We start from the raw sequence: 16,394 nt of genomic DNA on the forward strand, positions 1-16,394 counted from the left end.
AAAAATCCAAAACTTTTACTCATATAACACATTTGTCCCAAACTTTTTCTTATGACACCGAAAACTCTAAATTTATACCCATGTGACATATTTATCCAAAACTATTTTTTATGACATCAAAAAGCCTAAACTTATATTCATGTGACTTATTTACTTCAAAATTTGGGATAAATGTGTCATATGCCTACAAGTTTGGGATTTTTGGTGCCACAACAAAAATTTTGAGGTAAATATGTTGCACGGGCACAAATTTGGGGTAAATGTGTCGCATGAGTACAAGTTTAGGGTTTTTTGTGTCATAAAGAAAAATTTGGAGTAAATGTGTCACAACGGGCATAATTTAGGATTTTTGGTGACTTTTTCCCTTGTATTGTTGTTGTTGCAATAAATCGATGGCTGTGATTTATCGATATACTGAGAGGAGCTTCGTACTGTCACCATCCGTCAAGCTTTATATTGGTTGGGGGTGGGCTAAATTTCCTATTGAAATCAATTTCGCTCAAAGCTTAGCGCCTAACCCCAAATGGATCCTCCGGGCCCAATCACCAACCACCTTTTCCGTCAACACATGGGTAGGCCAGAAAACTAAATCCGATCCATTCCTGATCCGACCCGGAATTCATGACCCGTGATAAGCAGGATTCGGTTCGGATCCGACTTTCCCCAGGTTCATCCAGCACCATCAATTTGGGAATCAATCTCTCCGCCGGTCACCTCCTGATAAAACTCTCATAAACCCTAAAACCCTCGGTGTCACCGTCTCTCCTGGACCAATTTCGGCCGGGAAAATCGTCGACATGGCGAAGATGTCTGGGCTCGGTAGCTCCAATTCCGGCAACAGGACGAAGAAGAAGAACAACAAGAGCAAGTCGCGTCCCGATGCGGTCGCCATGAAGGCGAAGGCCCCGAAGCCCAATCCGTTCGAGACCATCTGGTCCCGCCGCAAGTTTGACATCCTCGGCAAGAAGCGCAAGGGCGAGGAGCGCCGCGTCGGCCTCGCTCGCTCCCGCGCAATCGAAAAGGCAAGCCACCTACGTTGATTCAGTCATTCTGTCTGTGTGCTTTTGTGCTTATGGGCGGATCGTTTGATTGGTTGGTTTCTTGGGGGGTTTCGGTTGAATGCAGAGGAAGAATACGCTGTTGAAGGAGTATGAGCAGAGCGGCAAGGCTTCGGTTTTTGTGGATAAGCGGATTGGGGAGGATAAGGAAGGGATGGGGGAATTCGAAAAGGCTATTTTGAGGTCTCAGCGGGAGTACAAGGTAAGGGACGATATTAGCTTGCTACATTTTGCATGCCGATTGCTTTAACTTGCTCACGTTTAAGTAGCAACAATCAAGTTGTGGTGGCCGAGAAGTGTCTACCTTGTAAGTGTGGCCGACATTTTGCACAGATGCAATCAATGAAGCAACTAAATATTTGAACTTTCTGCAGCGCACTTAGCAGGGATGATGTCCTCTTCGGGTTGTGTAGTGTTGTGTATGTAACATGCTTGGCAACTGCTGCAGGATTGAATGATTTGCTTAATGAGATTAAACTGGAATGTTTCCCTTCACCTCTCTAAACTGTTCATCATAGTTTTGTAATTGTATCTTTTATATGGCAGTTGAAACTGAATAAAAAGAGCAAGTACAATTTATCTGATGGAGAAGAAGATGATCATGAATATGAAGCAGGTGCATTTATGGGAAGGGACGATTTTGAGGATGAAATGTTGCCGGACGATGATGACGATGGTGGTGGTGCCGAAACAGCTGGATCTTACAGTATGTCATGACTGGCAATTTCGTGCTAAAGTACTACTGGCCAATGATTTAGGAACTTGATTCTATCTATCTGATAGTTTCTATTTGATCCTGTTACGAGCATGAATACCTTATTCTCCTCACTATGCATGATTTGGAGCAGGCATTGGTTTAATGATAGACTAGCAATGCAGAATGCAACACATAAATATTGAATTAGTGAAGTTATTTCCTTGCACTTGGGGATGTATCGAGGACTTTGGGGGACCAAAGTGAAGAAGTTTTAAGAAAGCAAACTACTAATATTATTGTCAAATGTTAACTTCATATATGAAGAAAAGTCATTCATATGAAGAATCTAGATTTGCTTCCTCTGTATAAGAAGTCTCCCTCCCAAAGAGCCACTTTATATGAGGTGAATATTTAGAGAGGTGCAGTTTATAGTAAGAATGACTGTGTGGAATTGATGACATTTCTCGGATTTTGACTGACAATAATATCCCCTTGGATTTTGACTTATGATCTTGCCCGTGTCCATTCTTGTGATTTATTGGCATGTGGCTTGGCTGCTGATGACTCTTGCTGTTTTCCTTTTGGATATTATTGATATCTACTAACACTGACTTGTCTTATTGCAGAGAAGTCATCTATCTTGAAACAACTCTTTACTCAAGGTGCGAATTCACCTGAAACAAATGGAATAGAAGGCGAAGAGAATGTGAGATTTACGGTATTATCTCACTGACTGCTTTGACATCACTTGAAGTGTGTTTCTGCCTTTAGCACTAGGGACTATCCTCCTGGTTGCTAGCTGCAACATCTCCTGCGTTATGTTTGAGATGTCAGGCAAAAGTTATTTCTCTTAATGTATGCTTGTGCATCAGTATGGAGAGCCAATGTGATAATTTGGGCTAAGGTGCATCTCAGGATCATCGATATTAGACACTCTCTTCTAAATCTTCCAGAACAATGTCTCCAAAATCTCTTTTCCTGATTATATTACAGGGCTACCCTCATGATTGGACATATGCCACTTTCTAGCATTTTCTTTTTATGGTGAAAAAGAGCAATGGGTGTCAAGTCGGTATGACTTCAGATATCTTCCCACTGTTGCATTTGCACTGGCATCATGCATTCCAATAATTTGTCAACTGATGCTAGATACTGATGGGTCTTCTTTTGATGGCTTTGACTTTAGAGGCACAAAAGCAAAAAAGAAGTTATGGAGGAGATCATATTTAAAAGCAAGTTGTTCAAGGTGGGGACTTTTCTTGTTTAATGTGTTGATTCATTCTTGAGGCTGTATTGCACAACGTTTTGATTCTTCTCAATTTTAACCAGGCTCAAAAAGCAAAAGATAAGGAAGAGAACGAGCAATTGATGGAAGACTTGGACAAAAATTTTACTTCCTTAGTCCAGTCTGAAGCTTTACTTTCTTTGACTGAGCCTGGCAAGATGAGTGCATTAAAGGCACTTGTCAACCAGAGTGTTCCGAAAGAGCCTCTGAAGATTACTAAATTCTCCGCCACAGAGAAAGCAGAGACTTTTGCTCAGGTAGAGTTCTATTATAATGTTTTTCGCCCATTAATTTATATTTATCATTCCCAGATAATTTGTATCTTCTGTTGTGGTGGTTAGCTGTCGAAACCGTCTATCTACCTTGTTATTGGTTCCATTTTGTAGCTTATGCGCTGTGGCCACCTTTAACACTGTCAGAATTTCGAATTCATCTGGTGAACTTTGATCATTTGTCAGTGTCAGACTCTTAATTGGATCTGCTTGTGACAGGAAAAGCCTGATACTTATGACAAACTTGTAAAGGAAATGTCATTAGATATGCGAGCTCGGCCATCCGACCGAACGAAGACACTGGAAGAGATTGCCCAGGAAGAAAGAGAACGACTTGAGCAACTTGAGGTATAAAGTGCAATATTTGTAGCTATTTCTCTTTGATTTCCATCCAGGGCAGTTCTATTTTTCTGGAGTTCTGTAATCAACCATTTGAGAGTTCTGGCTTCTAGTTCTTACAGGGATGGGAAACAATGGATTAATAGTGGAAAAGATACTGTATTAATAATGTTCGATGTTGTAGCTCATACTCTGTCCTTTCTGGTGTTAGATGTGCTGTTATTATCTTTGGATAATATTGCCTCTGGATGGTGGAACAATTCAATTCAAACAAAATAGTTGTTTTCAAATATTTAATCTGGTTCAAGTTGATATCTCATTCTATATTTTGAAGAATATCATTTATTCAAACTATTGCATCACCCTGTTATTTTGCAAGTTGTCAGCTAGCTTTCAGTAGTATTTTGGTGGGACATGGCAAGTACAGGTGCTCTAATCATCTCAGCAGGACGCTTGCGTTGTTTTCTTTGACCATGCTTGTAGTACCTGTGTGGGCTTGCTATTTCACCTATGAACCCCATATCTGACAAGGATATGCTAATTAGGTTTTGGAAGTTGGATGTCCTCTATTAGCTTAAAATCATCTAGGAGAGATGGAGCCCTTCATTTCAAAGTCGAATGTGATTTTTCACTCTATGATTTTTTACTACATGCCAGGAAGAACGTAAGAAAAGGATGCTTGCTACTGATGATAATAGTGATGAGGATGATGAAGATGATGAGAAACCATCGGCTAAGAAGATTAGATCCTTATCGGGCGATGACCTTGGTGATTCCTTCTCAGTGGACGAACAAACCCAGACTAAGAAGGGCTGGGTTGATGAGATTCTTGAAAGAGAGGCTGCTGCTAACTCTGACGATGAAGATGAGGGTTCTTCTGAGGAGTCAGACAGTGCTGAAAATGATAGTGGATCTGATGATGACAAAGATGATCATGACAAAACATATCTTCTCAAGGATTGGGAGCAAAGTGATGATGAAAGACTTGATGCTGATCTAGAAGAAGAAGAAGAAGAAGAAGAAGAAGAAAGAGAAGGAGAAGAAGATTACAATGATGCTAGTGAGAATAGTAAAGAACAAGTTGGGCATTTAGACAATAAAACAATGAAGAATGTGGACGTGCACGAAAATAAGAAGAAAGTTGCCAATTTTTCTGAAGGGACTAGCATCCTTCCCTTTTTGATTGAAGCACCAACAAGCTTGGAAGAATTTAATGTTTTGTTGGAGAATCGTTCCAATTCGGATATTATTCTATTAATTAGTCGAATTCGGGCTAGCAATGCAATAGCTCTTGCTGCAGAAAATCGAAAAAAGATGCAGGTATGAATCATTATCTGGCTATATTGTGCTTATAGTTTAATTGTGCTTCTGACAGGACATTCTACTGCATGTAATCTTCTATATCTCAACTGTTTAGTTTAGCCAATTAACTGTGCTTCACTTGTGGTTCTCTGATTTGGTAGAGTTCTTAATTATTGGCAGAATTATTGTTTAGTGTAAATGTTCGTTTAATCAAAAATACTAAAGCCTATGCAATCAAACCAGGCATGTATTGCCTACATAAATTCAGGTTGTTTTCCGGCATTGTACTGTTGAACATCTTTCTATATAGGCTACAAAACTATCTGTTGTTAATGTGAACATTTTAGGCAGGTTTTACAATTCCATTTAGAGTAATTTTGCCCTTTTCCCAATAATTTTTGGTTATGCGTTTGAGGAGTAGCCAAACACTGTCTCCAAATTTGTAGCTGAAGCCTACGGTCTGAGTAGCAAGCATTTCTGAGGATGATCTGAGATGTATCTCATTTTGCAGGTGTTTTACGGCGTACTACTGCAGTATTTTGCCATATTAGCAAGTAAAAAGCCATTGAATTTTCAGTCGTTGAATATGTTGGTCAAGCCACTAGTAGAAATGAGCACGGAGATTCCATACTTTGCTGCAATTTGTGCTCGTCAAAGAATCCTAAGAACTCGTACACAGTTCTGTGAGGTCATTAAGAACTCAGGTTAGCTGCAGTGGAACATTATATAACAATCTTATTACTGGATGAAAGTTTGGAGAATTTTTTGTTGAATGTATTAAATGCTAATTGTCTCTTGTTTCCTTTTCATTGGATAGAGACCAGCAGTTGGCCATCTCTGAAGACATTGTTCCTTTTGCGGCTATGGTCGCTGATATTTCCATGCTCTGACTTTCGTCATGTTGTCATGACCCCAGCTGTCTTGTTAATGTGCGAATATCTGATGCGTTGCCCCGTTCTTTCGGGTCGGGATGTTGCTCTAGGGGCTTTTCTATGCTCTATGCTTCTCTCGGTACGTTCTAAAAACATATTTCTAGTTCAAGTTGTTGCATATAGGATTTTTTTCCGCAATAGGTCACTGAGATATGTTACTGATTTTAGGTTGGCAATGGCATGCAATGCACTGTAGTTCAATGTCGCTATTTTGAGGGGCCATTATCGCTTTTGTGGCTTCAACTTATTTGGGTGCACGAACAAGTTCTTTTAAATACCCCTTGTTCCTCTCATTGTGGTTGAGATGGTTACTTTTTCCTCCTGTGTGAGTATTTCCATCGTCATGGTGTGGAATTTCATCTTATGGGTAGTGCCTCATACATGCTTAGTGTTTCTTTAAGATCAGTATACATTGGTACAGCTGTCCTACAAATTAAGGTCAATTGTAGTTGCTAAGTGGTTGATTACAATGATTGGACATGATGTGACTTAATTGCTTGCTAAGAATGCTTGGTTTCAGGGTTTCTGCTTGAGCTAAATAGTCATTTTCTTCAGCACTCGACACGGTGTTTTCAGTTTTCCACGTTGCATTCACGACCTTGATTATATAGTGGTGGTATTTTGAAGCTTCATTATTGATTTTTGGATGTGCAGCTGCAATTAACTGATGTCACTTGTTTTTTTTATTGAAGGTAACTAAACAATCTCAGAAGTTTTGTCCAGAGGCCATAATGTTTCTAGAAACTTTGCTCTCTGCAGCGATGGACAGGAAAATAGGATCTAACCAAAATTCTCAGGTATGTGTCATGGTTTTCCTTTCCATTTTTGAATCTGCCTGACAACTTGGAATTTCAAGGAGACTGATAGGTTGCGATGAAAATGACTGGTATGCATGTGTGTGTTTTTCTGTGACAGTTTGGCAATCTTATCCAGTTTAGAGTGCAAACGCCTCTACTGTGTATTCGTGAAGGTGCAAGTGAATTTAGCCCTTTGAATTTTCTGAAAATAATCGACATGCCTGATGAATCCCCTTTTTTCAGCTCCGATGGTTTCAGGTTAGTATGTTTTGGGTTTATCTCTTCCTTGCCCATCGTTCTTTTTAGTGCAGTATGGATGTTAGCTATTTGCTGTATTCAAATGGCCAATTTTGTCGTCAGAAAAATTGAAATCAGATCACAAGGATCTCATTGTGGATAAAATCTCATGTTGGTTAAATGCATCTGTATCTATATCTTCAGTCAAGTAATCTAGGGGGCAAGGTGGTGGTGTGTGGTTGAAACTGTCGTATGGCCAGGGTACCTTCATATATTTTCTTCATTGAAAAGTTTTAGGAATCAAATCATGTTGTTTAAAAAATGAACTCGTTTATATGCAGGGCTAGCGTACTGGCTTCCATGATTGAGACCCTTAGCGGTTTCGCCGGTATATATGGGAAATTAAGTTCATTCCCTGAAATTTTCATGCCAATTTCATCTTTGTTACTTGAAGTGGCACAGCAACAAAACATGCCAAATGAGTTGCGAAATAAATTTGAGGATGTTGCCCAACTTATCAAGAGAAAAGCTGATGAACATCAGATGCTCCGGCAACCCCTTCAACTGCGGAAGCGAAAGCCAGTTCCTATCAAGCAACTTAATCCTAAGTTTGAGGAGAAGTACTCTCTCTCTCTCTCTCTCTCTCTCGTGAGCAGATGTGGATGTGTCATGCATCTAGTGTTTTGAATATGTATAGTGCACCTTATTCACTGTATGCTTAGTGTAGACTGCATTCATCGCATGTTGCCCTCTGTTAGTGAATGATTTACATCAAGTATAATCTGATGGAGATATATACTTCTTTTTTCTGACAGCTTTGTTAAGGGTAGAGATTATGATCCAGATCGTGAGCGTGCTGAAAGGAGAAAGTTGAAGAAACTTATTAAGCAGGAAGCCAAAGGGGCGGTTCGTGAACTTCGTAAAGACAATTATTTCTTATTTGAGGTGAAAGAAAGAGAGAAGGCATCACTGGAACAAGAAAGATTGGAGAAGTACGGAAGAGCTAAATCTTTTCTGCAAGAGCAGGAGCATGCTTTTAAATCTGGACAACTTGGAAAAGGCAGGAAGAGGAGGAGATGAAAACGGGACTTGACAATACTCTCTCATCAAAGCGTATGTTGGACTGTAAAGGAGGTTCAATGCTTTGGAACTTGTGAATTCAGCTTCTGATTGTAGAAATGCTGGTTGTTGCGTAGTGTAGAGGATATTGATGCAATGCGTCTGAGCACATGCGGCATGTAGAAATTGCAGTGGATGAGCAAGTGATATACCAAGAGCAGTTTTCCAGTCATGCTCCACCTTGTTGAATCAACGGTTATTTTTCCTGTAGGAATGTCACTTGAATTTTGAAACAGTTGCGTAAAACAGTAATGTTATCGTTTTGGCTTTCAGTTGCTATCCCTATGATTTATGTTTGATGCTAGGTGTTAAAATGCATTTATGATCTATGGTCATTCTGAAAGATTTGTTAAAATGTAACGGAAGAAATCCTTTATTGATGGTATCACACTGTTAATCTATGGTTGTTACATGGGCCCACCCATCATGACATATTCCAATATAAAAGAGCATAGATTGATGATTTCTGCAGACTGATGAGCAAAGATCGACCCGTAAATGCAGAAGAAGACAACTATGCAACAGGATCTACTTGAATTAAGGAGCACCAGCGAACATAAGGTGCAGCTACCCCACAATAAATTCTCAAGCTCGGTTATAAAATCCTTCATCGAGCAGTCGGGTGAATAAACTCGGAAAATTCTGCCCTATATTCTTATGATCGAGGAGTGGCTAATACTGATGAATCACTGGCCAATATCTTATTTGCTGGACGGCAGAGCTTTTCTCCGTCCTCCCGGCTCTGGACCCTGCTGCTGCAAGGTTAGCTCTAGTTTACGTGAAACATCTCCCATTGACGGTCTCTCTCTTCCCGTTTCTGCCAAACGCTTTGCTGCTACGTCGGTGAATGTCATGAAAAAACCAGGGTCGATCTTTCCGAGAAGATATGGGTCAATGATCTGACCAAGCATACCTGAATGATGACATTTTAAGGCCCATTCAGCCAGACTCTGCGGTCCATCCTCATTCCCATGTTAAGGTAGTATTGCGGGTTTGGCACAGAGAACTTCAAACAGCACCACTCCGAATGAGTACAAGTCAGACTTAGCTATAAGTTTTAGGGTGGGTTTGGTTCGACATTTGGAAAGAGCTTTGGGGGAATGCAAATGCTGAAAGCCTAATGCTGGGGCTTCTAGCATTGGGCTTTCAGCCTTCCCAAGAGGAATATTTGGCCAAATGCTCATTCGAAATGCTTGCCAAACGGTTCAACATTTTTTAAAGGAGCATTTGGGGCCAAATGCTACTTCTAAATGTCGAACCAAACTCACCCTTAGACAGTGATAGTACCCTTGGTCGAGATATCCGATGCTTCCTTTTACCTTGGTGCTGACATGCATGTTGCATTGGTTCATCGCATCAGGCCCGAGTTCAAATAATCCGAAGTCAGATACCTTGGCCTCCCATCTCTTGTCCAACAGTATGTTGCTGCTCTTCACATCACGGTGGATGACAATCTGCTCAGAACCTGCGTGAAGGTAGTGCAACCCACGTGCTGCGCCGATGCAAATCTTGAGTCATCTCTTCCATGGAAGTGGAGAATTTTTGGTCTAGTACAGATGTTCTCGCAAGGTCCCTCGAGCCAACTCGATCTTTGTCACTGGGATGACATTCTCCCAGTGGGGCCTGCAGGGTTTTAGGCTTTGATTTCGGTTTCTGGAGAAAAAGCTGAACCACCCCGAGGGTATGTAAAGTACATAGAAACTCAGAGAAATCAATGCTGGGATCCCACATACGATAAACAGGAAAATCCGGAAAACTGCGTGATTGTTGTGAAGCGGGATCCGAGAAGTATTGGGACCAAATGGACAGAGGCCAGCAAAATTACGAGTAGAGTCTGGTAATTTGAAAATTTCCAGCCCATTCAAGATTCCCTGATCGGAAAAACTAGGCGATGCATTATTACGTATTGTGATCACCAGATACTCCATTCCCGTTTCAGGTGTGTCCCCCAATGGGGTTGAAGTAACAGAAGAATTGATGATATAGTCTCTATAAACAGGCCGCCCGGGCATGCCGCTCCACTCCACGATATCTGCATGATCTTCTGCAGTTGCATTAATAACATAGACTTGGAAAACCCTTCCATTTTGAGTGATTCTTCTTGTGATCTCGCAGAAGTGAAACCTGACGAGGTAGCAGAACCGAGAACTTACAATGAATGACAAGCTCATATTCCCTTCGGGAGTAGTACTACTGCAGGGAATAAATGTTCTAGCCGAGGAGTATACCTCCACTGGTGCAGTGTAAGCAGGCACCTCTGGGCTGTAACTTATTTTGACCTTGGATGGGTGAATAGCCGTGGAGGCTCCATAAGGCCTAAGGTAATCTTTATCTCCTGACCACGAACGCAACGTGACGGTGTTGTTAAAATATATTTCGAATTTGACCCCGTTGAACGAATATGATTCAAGTTAAAGCGAGTACACTTGCGAACGTCCAAACTTTATTTTTGACTTTGTTTATTCATGCATTAATTACTTTGCACGCAAGCCGCTAAAGATTGAAGAATGCGACTGACGGACGCGTGCAGCTGTAAAGGAGGAAAAGGGTGACCGTTTGTTCTTCTTATTACTATTTAATGCTGTACCACTCCTTGGACATGGCCATGTGAACGTGCAGGGAAGAGAGAAGAAAATGAGCAGCATTTGATGAGCCCTCATTGTTGTTCCCTTGGACTTTGACCAAGAAGGAGAAAGATGAAGACACAACTAGAACTCTTACGTGTATCATAGAGAAAAAGAGGCCTCTGGATTCCCTGCCATAAAGGCAGGTGACATGCCCCATCCCCACCCTCCAAAAAAGAGAGGGCCATCGTAGAAAAAGAGAAATGAAAGATGAAGTGCATTAAATGCACATGGCCATTCCTTTTTGTCTTCTTCTTTCTTCTTTTCCCATTGAACTTCCTCTATAATGCGAACGTGCAGGGAAGAGAGAAGAAAATGAGCAGCAATTGATGAACCCTCATTGTTGTTCCCTTGGACTTTGACCAAGAAGGAGAAAGATGAAGACACAACTAGAACTCTTACGTGTATCAAAGAGAAAAAGAGAGGGCCATCGTAGAAAAAGAGAAATGAAAGATGAAGTGCATTAAATGCACATGGCCATTCCTTTTTGTCTTCTTCTTTCTTCTTTTCCCATTGAACTTCCTCTATAATGCGAACGTGCAGGGAAGAGAGAAGAAAATGAGCAGCATTTGATGAGCCCTCATTGTTGTTCCCTTGGACTCTGACCAAGAAAGAGAAAGATGAAGACACAACTAGAACTCTTACGTGTATCAAAGAGAAAAAGAGAGGGCCATCGTAGAAAAAGAGAAATGAAAGATGAAGTGCATCATATGCACATGGCCATTCCTTTTTGTCTTCTTCTTTCTTCTTTTCCCATTGAACTTCCTCTATAGAGCACGAAGAGGAAGAGTGAAGAATTAGAGAACTCCGAGACTGCATTGGGAAGGATAGTTCTTCTCGTGAGGGTTTGCTTGTTGTAATTATGCCATTTAGTCATTTAGCCAGTTAAATTCTTATAAATAGAATTTGTATAATTCTTTAAGTGAGATTTCATTAGAAATTGTGAGGGGCTAAGCATTGAGTGAGTTATTAAGTGTAATTGGGGGTTAGAAAATGCGGAAAGACTGTGCTTGTTTCCATAATAGAATTTCGTACTGCTCTCCCATGTGAACGTAGATTCGGATATTTGGACCAAACCACGTAAATCGGATGTCCGATTTCCTTTCATTCCTTTTGACCATATTATCGATACGCTTGTTTCTTACTCGCAGCAAGTGTCATGTTTACGGAAAATGGATTGCTGTGTATGTTTGCCCTGTACATCGTCTTGAGCGTGTGCGATTGTAGGCATACAATTGGGATGCATTTCCTATCGGTGGAAGTCGAACATCTCGGATACACAGGTTTCGAGGCATTGATATGATCTCAATCCTGTTCACGAATGTATAGGCGTTGGAATGATCGGGCGAGGGGGTAAAGGTTATGTTCAGACCGGGGAAATGGGTTGTTGCGTATGTTTACCCTGTACATCATTTCAAGCGTGTGCAATTTTAGGCATACGATTGGGATGGATTTCCTATCGATGGAAGTTGAACATCTTGGATGTACAAGTTTTGAGGCATTGACATGACCTCAATCTTGTTCACGAATGCATAGGCATTGGAATGATCGGGCGAGGGGGTAAATGTTATGTTTAGACCAGGGAAATGGGTTGCTGCGTATGTTTACCCCGTATATCGTTTCAAGCGTGTGCGATTGTAGGCATACAATTGGGATGAATTTCCTATCGGTGGAAGTCAAACATCTCGGATGTACAAGTTTCGAGGCATTGACAGACCTCAATCTCATTCACGAATGCATAGGCATTGGAATGATCGAGCAAGGGGGTAAATGTTATGTTTAGACTAGGGAAATGGGTTGCTGTGTATGTTTATTTTGTACATTGTTTTGAGCATGTGCGATTGTAGGCATACAATTGGGATGGATTTCCCATCGGTGGAAGTCGAACATCTCGGATGTACAAGTTTCGAGGCATTCACATGACCTCAATCTTGTTCACGAATGCATAGGCATTGAAATGATCGGGCGAGGGGGTAACTGTTATGTTCAGACCGGGAAAATGTGTTACTGTGTATGTTTATCCTATACATCATTTCGAGCACGTGCGACTGTAGGCATGCAATTGGGATGGATTTCCTATTAGTGGAAGTTGAACATCTCAAATGTACAGGTTTGGAAGCATTGACATGACCTCAATCTTATTCATGAATGCATAGGCATTGAAATGATTGGGCGAGGGGGTAAATGTTATGTTCAGACCGGGGAAACCCACCTCCACACTGAATTCTCGAATCACATACTCAGTATCTGAAGGATCGCTCGAACAAGAGGATTGGGAGGTTCGCAACAACGTGTATGGCCCCAAGCTGACAGAGAACAACGCGTTGAACACGTCTAAACCTTGATAGGGGACTCGATAAAAATGAATAACGGGTAGGTAAATGGTGTCAGGAGAATACAAGCAGAAGTCTTGGGATACTTCTGGGAACCGGGATCCTGGGCGGCATCTCTGTTGGCTTTAACTGCAAAGACGAGATTTTTTCTCAGGACGTCAGAAGGGACATCTCCTGTTGAAGAGTCGCGGTTCAGAGTTACCTTCTCAGTCGGCACATAAGGAGGTTTACCTGAACGTGTAAGGACTACAAAGTCAGTTTCTATCAACAAGAACATCACGGAATATAGCAGAAGAATAGAGGCATGTCTATTTTTTGCCGTTCGGGTACATCGGATGGAATGCCAAAGGGACATCTACTCCTGGAGTTTGACCGCTGCCGGCCAATAATTTAGATGCAAACGAACACGGAAGCAGTCAGTCACTGGGAGGTCTTAAAATTCATTTTTGTGAAAATTTCGAACACCGGCTTGGGATCATGTGTTTGGCCGAGCAACCACCGTAACCAACTCATGGTTAAACAGCAATCATTTGGCCAAGCAACCATCATCAACTCGTCATTAAACAGTCGAATTCATTCAACTTAAATGTTTGCGTCACGAAAAGAAAGGACGATAAATGAGTCTACAAAACAATTAAACCTCCCGCTGATCACGTCCATTGGTCGCAGCCCATCCCACAACAATCAATCTAAAGCTCCCCAAGACATTCGCAACAACCAATCACTACTCCAAAATATCACAATAAGAAGAAATTACAGCCCCATTAATTCATACGTCTTCCTGAAGCTCCATGAATGGCGTCCCACGCTCTTCAAAAGGAACAACTTCATCAGGCCAAGAAACGGTGGTACATTATCCCCCTGGAATCATTTCCACCCAACAGAATCTTCTCTCTTACTATATATATAGCAAATAAGAAATAATATTTACATATATTCTTAGATATTTAAAAAAAGTGCAAAAATTGTCCTCCTAATTCCCTAAAAAAATCCTTAAATTTAGGTCCATTCCGAACTTTTTTTTTTGGTCTCAGAAAAACCCCAAACTTCACGTCCAGTCCCAAATCCGCCTCGAATTTTATTTTGTGTGAAAAAAAAAATCACTAACTTCCAAATTATTCTCATATCTACCTGTGGTCTAGTCCTAACTTAATGTAGCATTTCCATGTTGATAACAAATCCATATCAGCAAAGTAACTTGTTGATAGATACGAACATAACTTGCATTTCCACATGGACAAAAAATCCACCCAAATAAAAATTAGATGAAACCGTTTTAAGATATGAGAATTAGGAACGAGTAGTGATGATTTTTGAACCGAGGGTTAATGGGCAGATTTTAGATGAGAATGAAAATTTGTAATTTTTTTAGACAAAAAAAAGTTCGTGACTGATTTGAGACTCAACCTAAAATTTGGGGTTTTTTCGAGACAAAAAAAATGTTTGAGGTAGTTTTGGAACTAGATCTAAAGTTGGATGTTGTTTAGGGAATTTGGCCAGAAATTATCTACATCGGTCTTGGGCGTGCCACGTGTGACGCCCGGGAAATTCGGATTTTGTAAATTTGCCCAAATTCAATAAAAAAGGAAGAAAATTGAATTTTAGTCGATGCAAATTTTGGATCGCAAGGACGAAAGTGATGAATTTTGGACGATTCCCGAAATGTCGTTCGATTTCGATTGGGTCTCGAAATCGTGGTCACCGTGACTTAGGATATCTAATCCTTGCGCCTAGACCTTTTTCGGACCAAGCCTAGCCCGTGAAATTCCAAAATTTATTCCCAATCGGTTGAGCCAAAAATCCGATTAGTCCCGATTTGTCAAATTACGAAATCCCCCTTAGATATTATGCGTGGGGGACGAAAACCATTAATTGGATGAGACCCGTGGGCCCCACCTCCGTCTAATCAGCCCACTTGCAGTCAAACCAGTCAAAGCCTTTTCTCTCTCCTCCCCTTTTCTCTCTCCTCCTGTCTGCTTCCTCCCTCTCCCCTTCACTCGTGCAAACGGCCCCCCTGCATCATCGAATACCTCATCCTTCTCCTCCGGCCATTTTTGTGCGACCACAGGCTGAGCCCTCCACCGCTCGACCACCACCTCAGCCCCACGCCGTCCCACCTCCGTCCGGCCCCCGTTCGCCGCCGCGAAACCCCCCCAAACCAGCCCCGGCGGACTCCGGCTCTGTTTTAGCTTCGGTGGACGTTTTGGGCTGCTCGGCCCCCTCACGCCGCGCCAGACCGCCTCCAACCGCCACGACGTCGTTTAGCCCCCTCACCACAGAGCTCTGGACCCCGTCTCGTTGCCTGTTCCCCTGCCGGATCGCCGTGAACAGCCTCAATACCGTCCTCCCCTGTTTTGTGCCGAGCTTCTATTCCGCAACCCTCCGCCGCCCACGGCCCGGCTTCGGCCACCCCAAACCACCCCCGGTGACGGTTTTCAACCCTTCATCGTCCCCCAAAGCCACTGGCAACCGATCGGCATCTGTGGAGCCCGATTACCCCCCGGATCTACGTCCCCTATTTTTCACCTGCGCCAACTATAGCTTCTGTTTGCCGCCGCTCCGCCCATCTTCGGCCACCACGAGCCACCGGTGACGTCCTCCGACACCCCCTCGGACCCCCACCAGCCTTCCCTATCGACGCCTCTACCATCTACCACCCCAAGGAGCCAAGAACAGCTCTCGAAACCCAATCCCCTGTTTTGCCCAAGCACCGTTCATCGCCGGTGCCACTGTTTCGACCAACTCCGGCCACCGGCCACCACCCTCGAGTCCCGTCTTGCTGTCCCAAGGTGCCACCAAGTCCTGCGGACCGCTTTTGATCAAGTTGGAAGCCCGAAGCTCGTTTGGATCGCGAATCGCCGTTAGTCGTCGCCATGGCTCGGGATGAGTTCGTGTCGCCGTTGCTCGAGTTGAGACCGCCCGAGCTATTAAAATTGTGAGTTAGCCCATAACTCTTGGTTAGGACACTAATTGTGTTCGGAATTAGTTTAATTAGCTAATTAGGGTGTTTAGGTAGTTTAATTACGGTCGGATTAGATAGAAATGTGGTTTAGGCTAAATGGCCGTAATTAGTTAAGATTAGTCAATTAGCTAGGTTGTTTGTGGCTAATTGGTGAGTAGAATTGGTTGATTTGACTGATTGCGTTGATTGATCGCGAGCGAGCGATAGGTCAGAGACGAGTGCGCAATTGGAATTTAAATTGGAGTTAATAATTGATTGGCTGCAATTGACTAATGGATTTATGAATTGTTGGGTGTGAATACCGGTTTGATTGTTGATTGCCGTGGGGGTCCGATTAGAGGTTAATCGCCCCAAATTGATTGGTTGGTGTTAGTCGATATAAAGTGCGCATTCATGTGACCACGTATGAGATAAAATTGCATGTTTTTGCATGACAA

At 42.2% G+C, this 16,394-nt stretch overlaps 1 protein-coding gene and 1 pseudogene across 3 annotated transcripts; one reads left to right on the plus strand and one right to left on the minus strand.

Annotated features, from left to right (window-relative positions):
- Positions 1-667: 667 nt before the first annotated feature.
- LOC115726155 (nucleolar protein 14) lies at positions 668-8,310 on the plus strand. 3 transcript variants are annotated; one of them, XM_030655923.2, is made up of 15 exons: positions 668-1,022; positions 1,126-1,260; positions 1,605-1,764; positions 2,382-2,461; positions 2,942-3,001; positions 3,085-3,297; positions 3,532-3,660; positions 4,309-4,655; positions 4,689-4,971; positions 5,465-5,657; positions 5,771-5,964; positions 6,578-6,682; positions 6,801-6,940; positions 7,261-7,539; positions 7,735-8,310. In XM_030655923.2, exons 1-15 carry the CDS (start codon positions 798-800, stop codon positions 7,997-7,999), a joined length of 2,808 nt encoding a protein of 935 aa, XP_030511783.1. In that variant the 5' UTR covers positions 668-797; the 3' UTR covers positions 8,000-8,310. The 3 variants fall into 3 exon arrangements, with proteins under 3 accessions (XP_030511783.1, XP_030511776.1, XP_048136795.1); XM_030655916.2 differs by having other exon boundaries at positions 4,309-4,971; XM_048280838.1 differs by lacking the exons at positions 7,261-7,539; positions 7,735-8,310 and adding an exon at positions 7,130-7,229 and having other exon boundaries at positions 4,309-4,971; positions 6,801-7,021.
- Positions 8,311-8,418: 108 nt separating this feature from the next.
- Positions 8,419-15,645, minus strand: LOC115756212 (annotated as a pseudogene).
- Positions 15,646-16,394: the final 749 nt, after the last annotated feature.

Source organism: Rhodamnia argentea, chromosome 6 (assembly GCF_020921035.1).
Source record: "Rhodamnia argentea isolate NSW1041297 chromosome 6, ASM2092103v1, whole genome shotgun sequence".
Taxonomy (NCBI): Eukaryota; Viridiplantae; Streptophyta; class Magnoliopsida; order Myrtales; family Myrtaceae; genus Rhodamnia; species Rhodamnia argentea.